The sequence below is a fragment of the Lithobates pipiens genome, unplaced genomic scaffold, assembly GCF_037356315.1.
Source record: "Lithobates pipiens isolate NorthernLeopardFrog02 unplaced genomic scaffold, aLitPip1_a1.2 Scaffold_8, whole genome shotgun sequence".
Taxonomy (NCBI): domain Eukaryota; kingdom Metazoa; phylum Chordata; class Amphibia; order Anura; family Ranidae; genus Lithobates; species Lithobates pipiens.
Window position 1 is genome coordinate 686,663,373 of NW_027507903.1, and position 14,133 is coordinate 686,677,505.

General features: G+C 40.7%; 1 protein-coding gene across 3 annotated transcripts in view; it reads left to right on the top strand.

The window, feature by feature from the left end:
* The first annotated feature begins 1,204 nt into the window (after positions 1-1,204).
* The window catches only part of LOC143962226 (NACHT, LRR and PYD domains-containing protein 3-like), a 102,146-nt gene continuing 89,217 nt past the window's right edge, over positions 1,205-14,133 (top strand). For all 3 annotated transcript variants that reach the window (XM_077471557.1, XM_077471558.1, XM_077471559.1), the window contains exons 1-3: positions 1,205-1,256; positions 9,248-9,547; positions 12,916-12,954. In XM_077471557.1, coding sequence (XP_077327683.1) covers positions 1,220-1,256; positions 9,248-9,547; positions 12,916-12,954 — 376 coding nt within the window. In that variant the 5' untranslated portion in view covers positions 1,205-1,219. The remainder of the gene's footprint in view (positions 1,257-9,247; positions 9,548-12,915; positions 12,955-14,133) is intronic.

Below are 14,133 nucleotides of genomic sequence, written 5' to 3' on the forward strand. Positions count from 1 at the left end.
AAATATTAATTGGGACGTGGCACTTGCTATACTTCTATGTATCCACAGCACCACTCTGTGTGAGATACATTTTCTAATTAGCATCACCCACTACTATGAGATTACAATAAAGTTATTTTCTATTTTTTTAAAAAGGTATATCATTGTTGACCCTCATTATTGCTTTCCAGGGGCATTTCTTTGCTCCACCCTCTCCCACTTTTTTTGTATGTTATAACTTTGTGTGGCTGTCTTCCTGATCGTATGATGGACTTCTCTGTGCTCAGTATCATGTTTTTATTCAGCCTGCACTACATGACTAGCCAGGAAGAAGATGTGAGCAATGCAGGGGTACCAGAGGAGGGGGACAGAGGAATGGAGGGGGGCATGATCTGAAGAAGGGGCAGGAACCAGAGTGGCAGCTGGGTCAGCTTTGACGGGTATGTACCGATCCCTGAATTTTCCTCCTGCAGCAGTTGAAAGCTAGCGGGAGGTAAAGGAGGAGAAACGGCCTTTCAGCTGTTGTAGGAGGATCAGTACCAGCTGCAGCACCCCTCTCAATGCCGCACCCGAGGCAGCCTCCCCCCCGCCCCCCTAGTTTTGGTCCTGGTCAGAAATATTAATAGGTCATAAATAATTGTATAAAAAAACCTGACATATCAGTATACTGTACAGTATAGTCTGGTCTGAAGGACACACACAGATCCCACCCATTAAAGTGTCCTGTACACCTTTCCTGACAAAGTGGCCACTAAAGAGACACAAAATTCATTAATGGTGTTTAACCTTTTTATGAACAATAATTACCGACCTTCCTGAAGAATCCATTTGGAAGCATCTTATTATTGAATGGAGGTCTCTGCTGATCTCTCTCTAGACATCTTATTGGCTGATACTTTGGTGCTGGTTAGTACCAGTCTTGGCTATGAATGGCACAGATTTGTGGAGGTGACACCTAAATATATGAGCCTGTAAAAATTGGGGCCCTAAACAGGGTGAAATTCCTTTGTGACCCCCGAGATACTAATCAGATAAATGCTGGAATGAAGTTATTTATTGACCATCATAGTTATGGGCTGTAAATGACAGAAGTCCATTTCAGATCTTCCCAGATTGGACACCTAGACAGCCAATCGTTATTCACATAAGGAAGCAAATTCCTGTTCATTGCACTACAAATGAGATTGTTATTGTTTGGTCTCTTTCCAGGTGATGTAATCTCAGGTCATCTTCTGATGTCATGGGGACCTTATACTCCAAATTCTGTTGCTCACAAGGTATGACTGCTGATCCTGACCATCCTTTCCAATGTTTTCCTCCATCTCACATCTCCAGAGATTGGAATTAGATGATAGGACATCTTATGTCTCCATAGTCTGGATATTTCCTGTAGACATCTGGTCAGTCCACCCATTAGAAGAGTTCAGGAGCTTTTCATCAATTCCACCATCACATTCCCGTGTCTTCAGATTTTATTTATCAGTGATGGAAATGATCTTCTGAGATGGTCCAGTGATCCATAATGACTGGAGGACCCCAAATGTTATGGTTATTTGTGTAGTGGTCGGGGGAATCCTTTGTCTATTATCCTAAGGAGAAAACAGCCCCGTGTCACATGACACATACTGCTGGGATATTTGGGGGTAATCTGAATTCTTAGTTCACACTGATCAGACTCATCATTATTCAGGGGGGAGGTTTCTTAAAGGATTTATAGTTTATTTTAGTTAACTATGAAACAATAAACATAATAATAATTTAAAATCCCTACATATACATTAGGAGGTCTATATATTTATAAAAATATTATGAGCTTGTGTCATTTCTACAACCATCACTGATAATCCCCATAGTTTGTCTAACAGGTTTACTTCCTATAATCATCAGCTCCATCTAGTGGCCATAATACAGTATTTTCTTAAAATAACTCAACCAGTCATATATGACATTATGGCCACTAGATGGAGCTGAAGATTATAGGATATAAACATATTACACACATTATGTGAATTATTCATGAAGGTGATTATTTTTAATAAATAGACCCCTGAGTGTTTGCACCCAATATTCATCCATCTGAGAGGTAACTTACCAATATGGAGGCGATTGTGTGAGATTGTGAAATCAATCTCTCCATAGAATAATGTACATATACACATATTGAAGGAACATTTAATTTCCCTTCCCTGCTATATGTTCTTTATAGCATTGCCAGCTGCCAGTACAGACTTGCAGTGCCTTGAAAAAGTATTCATACCCCTTGAAAATGTCCACATTTTGTCATGTTACAGCCAAAAACATAAATGTATTTTATTGGGATTTTATATGATAGACCAACAAAAATTGGACATTGTATTGTATATAGTACCTCTGCACTAAACCCTATGGGTGTGATGTAAAGGGAAGATGGGCTACTGCTGCATGCACTGGTAAAGGGAAAAACTCTAACCCTAATAAGAATAGGTAAATGTGTAATAGTGCTGCGCTGTATGGGGAAAGGGGGGAAGACAAGGGAAGAAAGGGGGGAGTGGGTGATCTGGGGTGAATAAAGCATAAAAAGTGATATTACACCATAAAAATAGCTAATTATAAAACACGCTATATGTTCCCTATAGTAAATGATTAATATTGATATCAAACAACAATTGTTAAATAAATAATGTGGATCAAAGTGTCATAGTGATACACATATGATACAATAGCGAGTGCTAGAAGTTAAAGTGCAAAAACTCAAATAAAGTAACTAGTGCACACATATATGAAATGATCAACTAAAATAATCGCACTCAGAAATAAATCCGTAAAACAATCCGTATAAATAAAGTGCTAAGTGCCAATGAGTCGAAACAATCAATCGCATAGATGGATAAAGTGGGAGTGAAAACAGTGTAACTATTGCTGCCGTGTTATTCAGGTATTCAAACCAAATCCACGTTTTGTGCTGTGCAAATCATGCAGGCAATTCAGTGGCACACTCCTTCTTTCCCCTTCGTGGGATAAATGGATGGATGTCCCCTTACCTTACCGCTGTAAGGTTACAGCGCATAACAACATGTATTGGTCACTATGGGGCTTCCTCTCTCTTGTATCGGATGATTATATGGCAGATGAACCTCATAAAATGCAAGAAACGTTGCCAAATAGTGTAGTATTTTGATAAATCAATTTTTTATTAAATAAAGTTGTCTGGCTACTCACATTTTAGAAGGTAAAAACAGGTATTGAATGTAAACAGAACGGTGGACAACGGGTCTGGACGTCACTTCCGGTGTCTCTCTCTCTCTCTCTTTCCGCACGTGTTCGTCACTGTCACGTGACTTCATCAGGGAATAGACAGAGAGAAAGAAGTGTCCCTTATATACCTTTATTTTACTTATTACGACGGCCATTTTGTTGAAGTCCGGTGGCCGGAAATACAATCGCGGCCATTTTCTTGTCTATCTTGCGCAGGTAATATGACCGAAGTATAAGCGCGGCCATTTTCTTATCTACCATGCGCTGGTGATAATACAGTGGAGGCAAATAAGTGATGATCTCCATTTTGTTGTAGTCCATACCTCAAATGAATGGATATAAATACTAATTACCACTGTGTCAGACACCAGGTGTGTTGGTGAACTTATATTCGCCGGTTAATACAGTCTATGTGTATACCGGAACGGTCAGAGATAGGGTGACACCAGAAATGTAGGCATCGCTGTTTACATAAATTGAAACACTTTTAATAAAATCATTACATAAAACCACAATATAGAAAAATAAAAAGTAATGAATAATAAATAATGAATAAAAAAAATAAATAACAATAAAAATGAATATAAATAAAGATGAAAATAAAAATAAAAATAGAAATGTAAATAAAAATAAACATATAAAAAATATAAAAATATAGACCCTATTGTTATAAAAGTGATGTTAATAGCAAAATTGACCATAGATGTATTAAACATCGTATATATAACCTGGCCCAAAAGTTAATCTCCTAAAATTGTTAAGCTGTTATACAAAAAAATAGTGTGTAAAAAAAGAGATTTTTTTATAAAAAATTCCTAATATGTTAAATTACTCTAGAAGGGGGAGCAATGTGTAAAAAGGACCCAAAGAATATTATGTTTAAAAATCACTAATAAAACAGTTCAAGTCGAAGTCTATATGTAAGCCTTGTGGCGCAAAAGTATCCATGATAAAAATCCATTTGGATTCTAACTGGCTTAGCGTTCTCACTTTGTGACTTCCCCGCCAATGTTTGATGTACGGTTCTATACCCCAAAATTTGAGCTGGGAGGGGTCCCTATTATGAACCATCGCAAAGTGTTTTGACACACTGTGTTTATCGAACCCCTTTTTGATATTTTGTATGCGTTCCTTCAAACTGGTTTTTAACGGTCTCTTATTGCGGCCCACATACTGAGGCCACAACTGCATTCAAGCGCGTAGACTGCCCCTTCAGTACTACAGCAGATGAAGTTTTTAATCTCATACATGTTGCCTGTAGATGTAGAGGTAAAATTTTTCCTTTTCGTATTCTGACATTTGGTGCTCACACATGCGAAACATCGTTTGCACAGGTAGAACCCTTTGCCTGAAAAGAATGTAAAATTATTTTTGTGAGGATCTGGAATATTTTTCACCATCCTATCACGGATGGTTGGGGCCCGTCTGTAGACAAATTTGGGCTTTGGAGGGAGAATGGTTTGTAATTGTCTATCAGCTAGCAAGATATTCCAATTGCGTCTGATTATTCTTTCTACCTCCTTATATTGAATGTTATAATCCAAGACAATGGGTACTGTGTCTGTCGAGGCCTCATACTTTGATTTATTTACCATTAATGTTTTCCGATCAATGTCTGCTACCAGTGGCATAACTAGAACCTTCAGGGCCCCGATGCAAGAAACCATGAAGGGCCCCCCTGAAACCCAGCCAGGGCCCTTCCCTCCGAGTCCGGTGGTGGAACTCCAGGGCTTGGTCACAGGTATGACCTTTGTGAGCCCTATAGTTCCACCACTGGTATCAGTAGTTTTTTTTTATTATTTTTATTTTTTATTTTTAGGTGCCCCATTGGGGGACTGTCCCGGCCGAGGACACAGGTCATGCAGGGAATGCACAACTAGGTGCTCATGCACACGGACGTTTTAAAAAACTGGCTGCAAAGCTAGCTCCGATGCCAGGAAAAATCGTTGTTAAAAACAAGATTTTTACCACGTTTTGCATTGGTGTTTTTGCGCGTTTTTGCGCGTTTTTTAGCGTTAGCGTTTAGTAGCGTTTTTTAAGAAACACATCTCTTGGCTATAGCACTCAGAAAACAAAGAAAATATGTTGCGCGTTTATGCGCGTTTTTGCGCGTTTGTGCGCGTTTTCCCGCGATTCGCGTTTTTACAGCTCTAGCTCCACGCCACGGAACGCACTGGTCCTGCGTTTTTTTTACAGCTTAAAAACGTCTATGCCATTTGCAGCTCAAAAACGCCTAGGTGGGCATGAAGCCATAGACTAACATGGACAACCGTTTTTAAGCTGCAAAAAAAGCTCAAAAAAGTTGCTGTAAAAACGTCCGTGTGCATGAGGCCTAAAGAGCAGCCAGTGCGATAGTCGAGCATGGAGCTCTGCTAGTCACCCTCCACCTCCAGCCACCCGTGTGCATGGTGCACTGGTACCCCTAGCTGCCTATGCTGCTGCAGGCCATATGTAGAGGGGGCTGCATGGGCCCCCTGCATCACAGGGCCCGGTTGCGGCTGCTGCACCCCCTATAGTTATGCCCCTGTCTACTACTTCTTTTACTTATTCCATCAATGAACTCGCTGTCATAACCTTTCTCCAAAAAATTAGACCTCAATGTAGCTGCTTGTATTTCATAGGATGTCTTATCCACGCAGTTTCTGCGTATCCTCATGAGTTGTCCTTTCGGTATATCAAATAGCCAATTCCTATGGTGGTAACTTTGAAGTGGAAGGTAGCTGTTTCTATCAACCTCTTTGAAAAAGGTCTTAGAGGAGAGGGTATTATTATTCTGTGTGATTGTCAAGTCTAGGAAGTTGATTTGCTCATTGCTTATTTCCCAGGTGAGGTGGATATTTCTATCATTATTATTTAATTTTTCCAGGAAGCTATTTAATTCTTCTTTTGCACCTCTCCATATTATCATGATATCGTCTATATATCTTCTGTATATACACAGATTTTCTGGTATATTCATGAATACCTCTTCTTCCTCCCACTTGGCCATAAAAAGGCTCACTACACTGGGGGTAAATTTGGCTCCCATTGCCACCCCAGTTTTCTGAAAATAATAGGATCGGTTATACCAGAAATAGCTGTTTTTTAACATGAAATCTGGGCTTTTGATAATGAACTTCCTCTGGCTGCAGGGGAGAGTTGTGTATTTCTTTAAGCCCCATTTGGCTGCTTCACATGCACGGTGATGTGGGATTATCGTGTACAGCGAGGACACGTCTGCTGTTGCTATTAGCCATGGTTCCTCACTTGTGGGTAGATTAATAGTTGTAACATGTGTTTGGTATCCTTAAGGTAGGCTTGAGATTTTTGAACTGCTGGTTGAAGAAAAAAGTCAATGTATTGGCCTATACGTGATGTCAGCGAGTCAATCCCATTTACTATGGGTCTTGGTGGAGGATTATTTTGGTCCTTATGAATTTTAGGTAAGGAATAAATGATGGGAGTCCGGCATGATTTGGGTATGAGGTATTTTGCCTCTTTTTTATTAAGAATTTGTTTCTTCAGACCTAAGTGTACTACCTGTTCAAGTGCCTTTCTACACTTATGCATTGGATTTCCTAGTAGGTGGCTATAGGTGTTGTCATCTTGTAACAGGGAGTCCATACTGAGATAATATTGTTCTTTGGAAAGAACTACTATGTCTCCCCCTTTATCCGTGGGACGAATTACCAAATCCTTTCTTTTGATACATTTTTTAATTCCATTCTTTATATATTTGGGTTCTTCCTTCTTTTAGATTTTTAATGTCTTCAGCTCGTCAGTCACTATTCTTTTGAATTCATCTATATGTTTGCCATCCTTTACAGGCGGATTAAAAGTGGACTTCAACAAAATGGCCGCCGTGATAAGTAAAATAAGGGCATATAAGGGACACTTCTTTCTCTCTGTCTATTCCCTGATGAAGTCATGTGACAGTGACGAACACGTGCGGAAAGAGAGAGAGAGAGAGACGCCGGAAGTGACGTCCAGACCCGTTGTCCACCGTTCTGTTTACATTCAATACCTGTTTTTACCTTCTAAAATGTGAGTAGCCAGACAACTTTATTTAATAAAAAATCGATTTATCAAAATACTACACTATTTGGCAATGTTTCTTGCATTTTATGAGGTTCATCTGCCATAAAATCATCCGATACAAGAGAGAGGAAGCCCCATAGTGACCAATATATGTTATGCGCTGTAACCTTACAGCGGTAAGGTAAGGGGACATCCATCCATTTATCCCACGAAGGGGAAAGAAGGAGTGTGCCACTGAATTGCCTGCATGATTTGCACAGCACAAAACATGGATTTGGATTTTGCCTGAATACCACGGCAGCAATAGTTGCACTGTTTTCACTCCCAGTTTATCCATCTATGCGATTAATTGCTTGGACTCATTGGCACTTAGCACTTTATTTATACGGATTGTTTTAGGGATTTATTTCTGAGTGCGATTATTTTAGTTGATCATTTCATATATGTGTGCACTAGTCACTTTATGCGAGTTTTTGCACTTTAACTTCTAGCACTCGCTATTGTATCATATGTGTATCACTATGACACTTTGATCCACATTATTTATTTAACAATTGTTGTTTGATATCAATATTAATCATTTACTATAGGGAACATATAGCGTGTTTTATAATTAGCTATTTTTATGGTGTAATATCACTTTTTATCCTTTATTCACCCCCAGATCACCCACTCCCCCCTTTCTTCCCTTGTCTTTCCCCCTTTCCCCATACAGCACAGCACTATTACACATTTACAAATTGGACATTAATTGTGAATTTAAAGAAAAATGATAAATGGCTTTCAAAATGTTTTACAAATAAATCTGCAAAAAGTGTGGTATATATTTGTATTCAGCCCCCTTTACTCTGATACCCCTAACTAAAATTCTAGTGCAACCATTTGCCTTCAGAAGTCACTTAATTAGTAAATAGAGTCCACCTGTGTGTAATTTAATCTCAGTATAAATAAAGCTGTTCTGTGAAGCCCTCAGAGGTTTGTTAGAAAACCTTAGTGAACAAACAGCATCATGAAGGCCAAGGAACACACCAGACAGGTCAGGGATAAAGTTGTGGAGAATTATAAAGCAGGGTTAGGTTATAAAAAAATCTCCCAAGCTTTGAACATCTCACAAAGCTCTGTTCAATCCATCATCGGGAAATGGAATAAGTATGGCACAACTGTAAACCTACCAATACATGGCCGTCCACCTAAACAGACAGGCTGGGCAAGGAGAGCATTCATCAGAGAAGAGCCAAGAGGCCCATGGTAACACTGGAGGAGCTGCAGAGATCCACATGTGGAATAAGGTGCTCTGGTCAGATGAGACCAAAATTTTATTTTTTGGCCTAAAAACCAATTGCTATGTGTGGCGGAAAATGAACACTTCACATTACTCTGAGCTCACAATCCACACCGTGAAACATGGTGGTGGCAGCGTCATGTGGCGGGGATGCTTTTCTACAGCAGGGACGGGGAAGCTGGTCAGAGTTGATGGGAAGATGGATGGAGACAAATACAGGGAAATCTTAGAAGAAAACCTGTTAGAGTGTGCAAAAGACTTGAGACGGGGGCGGAGGTTCACCTTCCAGCAGGACAACGACCCGAAACATCCAGCCAGGGCTACAATGGAATGGTTTACATCAAAGCATATTCATGTGTTAGAATGGTCCAGTCACTGTCCAGACCTAAATTGAATTGAAAATTTGTGGCAAGACTTGCAACTGTCATTGCAGTGAAAAGTGGTTATACAAAGTATTGACTCAGCATAATACAAATCCCCCTCCCCCACACTTTTCACATATTTATTTGAAAACCATTTATCATTCTCCTTCTACTTCACAATTATGTCCACTTTGTGTTGGTCTATCACATAAAATCCCAATAAAATACATTTACGTTTTTGGATGTAACATGACAAAATGTGGAAAATTTCAAGGGGTTTGAATACTTTTTCAAGGCACTGTATCTGCTGTCGTGTGTCAGAAATCATCCAATCAGAATTAATTTTTATAGTTGTTGCTTGTTCTCTCTGCAGGGTCGGCTCCTGGTGTCCTGGGAAAGGTCCCACAAACCCCCGGGGATCTTATCATATATTCTCTGGAGGATCTGAATACAAGTGACTTCAAGAGATTTAGGAACAAATTGTCTGATTTCTCCTATGGAGATACATGTCCCATCCCCCGAGGAAAACTAGAAAATGCAGACTGGATCACCACCAAGGACCTCCTTATAGACAAATATGGAGAAGAGGCTCTGGATGTCACCATTCATGTCTTTGAAGTCATCAATCTGAAGGGACCAGCAAATGAGCTCAAGGAAAGGAGAGCACAAAATGGTGAGTCCCCATCTATAATGTTCATTTTCGATCAGTTCCCGATCAATATCTGTGTGAGGAAGAGCCAGGAATGTCATCCAGGGAAAGCCAGTGACCAATCAGGAGCTTCCAACTGGATGAACCACTTCCCAATGACAGTACGCAAATATGAGGCCTCACGGAAGTATACATACAGAAGCCATTATATAATACATTGTATACATACAGAATCCCTTATATAATAAGTTGTATACACACAGCATCCTTTATATAGTATAATGTTATATACATACAGGATATATTATATAATACATTGTATACATACAGGATCCATTATATAATACATTGTATACATACAGGATCCATTATATAATACATTGTATACATACAGGATATATTATATAATACATTGTATACATACAGGATATATTATATAATACATTGTATGCATACAGGATATATTATATAATACATTGTATACATACAGGATATATTATATAATACATTGTATGCATACAGGATATATTATATAATACATTATATACATACAGGATCCATTATATAATACATTGTATACATTTAGGATATATTGTATAATACATTGTATACATACAGGATATATTATATAATACATTATATACATACAGGATCTATTATATAATACATTGTATACATACAGGATCCATTATATAATACATTGTATACATTTAGGATATATTATATAATACATTGTATACATACAGGATATATTATATAATACAGGATTGAAAACAAGCCAATTATGGCTCTCACAGCAGAGCATGCTATGATTGGCCAAAGAATTCAGGTCAGGTACATATTTTGGCCAATCATCAGATGTCAATGCACTGCGATCTCGCAGTGCATTATGGGGCATTCCGCGGTGATCAAATTTGCCGTGAACTCCCCATAATGTTTGTTATTCGGTGAATGGTTGAACACCCAATGTTTGGGTCAAACTTACGTTTGACTTGAACATCGGGCCCATCCCTCGTGATGATATGTACATGTAGCGCACTACTCCATTGGGAGCTGCTGTGTGTTCATACTTTACTGCTAACTGTGACGGATCTCGGATACTCCTGCTGAGCATCTCCACCAGACCTGTGTCTCCTGTCCTCCAAATGCACCGCAGCCTGCAGATTCCCCATAACCAGCCTTTAACCCCTCAATCACCAGACAAGCCACACAGGTGTTGAGGGTTAAACATCCAGAGTATAAACTGTTTATTAAGTGCCAAATATACACTTTTAACATAGCTAGGGACACCCCCCTTAGCCTGGTCATAGAGGGGGTAGGGGACAAGGAAGAACCAATGGAAACTCAACAATTGTATATTCAAACAACTACAGTTGGAGCACATGAAGGGATTATGACAAGCAGGCGGCCCCTCCTTACACATCCCCTGCTGAGATGTCTCTAGTCCAGACCTATTGTCTACATGCCATGACCCAACACAATTAACACAACAACAAGGGGGGGAGAGAAGGGATGCAGCATTACATTACATTACATTATCTCAGTGCCATCTTGTATATGTCTTTATCAGCTAAAAGTACATTGTTTGTGGAATAAAAGTATATATTTAACCCAGCCAGGCCAATAGGTTTAGGTAGCCAGGAATGACTCCACAAGCCCAGCCACAGATACCGCATTCACCCGGTTCCGATGAACTGGTGACTCTGGACACAAATGTCTGGAGGTGGTATCTTCTCCAGGTGGGAGATGGCAAATAGCCCTCTAAACCCCAATGTTCTCTGCTGGGCCATAGTCTATGGGTAGGAGGCGAGCCCACAGCCCCCTCCAAAACACACAGTGACATTGGGTTCTGTCACACATACCTCCGTTCTTCCACCCCGGCACGATTCACCACAAAAGCAGTCAATAAAGGTTGAACAGATAACTTTATTCTTCTTGGTTTCAGTCATTACAAGTGTGTTAAAGGAATGTATGAGCTTCCTCTTCCTTATGGTTCCTTACAGTATTTAAGTCCCTTTCCTTTAATGAACTGACAACGCCCCTCTGAAAAGCCCCTTGGTATTTGGATGCTGGAAGTCCCAGGCCTCACCTGCCTTTCTTGTCTCCTGCGATCCTCCCAGGTCAGTTCAGGAAAGTCCGGGTTAACATCCCGGTCTACTCCATCCTCCTTGCAGCTACTTCCCGTTTCTTGTAGTTAGAACTATCCCAGCCGGGATGCCTGGTTCCCTTCTCCCAGGGTTTCTTTGATGACTTGGTGTAGTTGAACCATCCAGCACTGAGGTCTCTGAACCCTCAGGCCTTCAGGTTTGGTTCCTGCTCTCCAGCATTGGGGTCTCTGAACCCCCAAGCCTTCAAGCCTGCTCCTTGGCGTCACATTTTGTCTGTTTCTCTGGACTCAGTTTCTTCCCATCTCCCCCAGGAAGCATGTGACCTCAGTATGTATATCAGTCCCGCCCCTGCCCATACAAATTAATGATTGGGCCTGGGCCATGTAAACTGCCTGCACTCCAGTCCCTGACCCGCCTCCTTTCCAGAACATTTCTTGGAGAAAGCAAAGGAGATCTTTCATCTCAGAGTACAGGTGGTCACACCCCCTCTATTCTACTACTCCTCCCCAAACCAAATTAACAACCAGGCCTAAACAAAAAGGGTAAGGCACTGGCAATTTACCTAACACTTACCTACTAGCACCCACCTAAAGGTGGGGGGCGCTACATACAGATTTACTAACACAGGTCAAAGTTGCAAAATTGTGTTCAGGCATTAACATTTGTTTTCCCCTCAGTCACCAAGGGGTTAAATAATCTTTACTGAGAGAGTTTACAGAATAAAATGTATTTGGTTATAAAATTGTGCATGAAGGAAAAGGCTACAGAGTTCAGGAACAATGTAAAAGGGAAGCAGAGTAACACTTCTCCAGGATGCCGGCAGTCAGTCACCATAACACTATGAGATCACTCAGCATGCCGAGCAGAGCAATACAGTCACAGCCACTTGTCTATTATACAGAACTCCATATTTAGAGCTGTATTCCTAGGAGACCCTCATGATTGTTACTTGGGGTTCTGAGCCTTGTGCCCCATGCATCCACCTGAACCTCCATCAGAAAGAGGAGTCAAGGCTCCAGATTCTAGGTGTGTGTCTGTAAACCCTGCATAGAGAACTGGGGGCTTTTCTGGTCCCCCACCATGGTCACATGTCACTGCAATGTGCTGAGATGTTACCAGGCAAAGACTCTCCCATCACCTGGAGGAGGAGAGACTCCAATCTACAGAGGGTTGGTGGGATGATGGTGTCTGGGAGGATCTGCTACACTAATAACTCTCTTAGTTATTATTTTATACATTTCAGAGGTTTGTCAGGACTAATCACTTCCCTAATCTTATTTCCAGCCAAACTGAAAAAGACGACACATAGCAAAACATTATCAGGTTAGTAGGACATCCATGTTTCATATGAAATCTCTTCTGGATGAACATTTTGTTTTTATTGTAGTCTGGATCATTGGTGGAACTACCAGGGTCAGAAAGGTTGCACTTGAGACTGGGTCCTGGCATTCTGCCACTGTAGGGGGCCCAAGATGGCAGCAAGGGGACCCACTGCAGAACATTCCACACTGCTGATCCCAAAGTTGTTCAACTTGCTTGCAACCTTCTTGTGACTTGCTTGTGATTTTGTGATTTAACATTGTAGTCTATGGCACTCAAATCTTACCAAAGTCACAGAAGAGTATTGCAGGAACCTTTTTCTTTGTTACTTTGACTTAAGTTGCATTGATTAGGATATCACGCATGTGACTTGTGTTGCAAGTCAAATGATAAGTCACAGCAGTGGGAACCTGGGCTTATAAAGGACTAGAGAAAAGGTTCCTGCCTCAGAGAGAAGAGCCCCAGTCTTGGAGGGAAGGGCCCTGGGACCAGAATAAAGGGCCTGGGACTGACAGAAAGGGCCCCTGTGGTAGGGGGCCTTAATGGTTTCTTGAACAAGTGTAAAGAGATATCTGCGCTTAATACATAAAAAAGCCAGCAGCCGAGGACTATCACCCAAATATCGGGCACCAAGAAAAAAGCAGAACTGTCACAAGCAGAGAGTGGAGGGGGAGGAGGACATAGGGGCAGAGAGAGGAGAGCAGATAGAAGGCTGCAAATGATGGAGGCACGTAAACTGACCACAGTGTCAGGTCTCAGCGGCCATGACACACCGTGGTCAGTTTACAGAAGGGAGGGCAGAAACTGGCAGGATCAGCCAGGTATTTCAGGTGTTACAAGAAGCCAAATGACACGGGACAAGCACTGTGCTGTATAACATGCTTTAAAGGAGCAGGATCAATTTTTTGGGGTTAACAAACACATTAAATGAAAGTGCAGCGATAGGGAAAAAAAGTGCAATTCATGGGAATCACACAACACACGTGATATGCCGACATCCAAATATGGTATAATAAAGTGCAATTGTGTAATAATTTATACAGTTTGAAATGAAATAAATCATAAGATGTGTACAATATAATATCACAAGTGCAAACAAAAAGAAAAGTTCATATGCAGCTGATTTTCATCAGAAGAAGCCCCATGAAGAGGGGTGTATTGGGAATGACGATTGAATGCCCG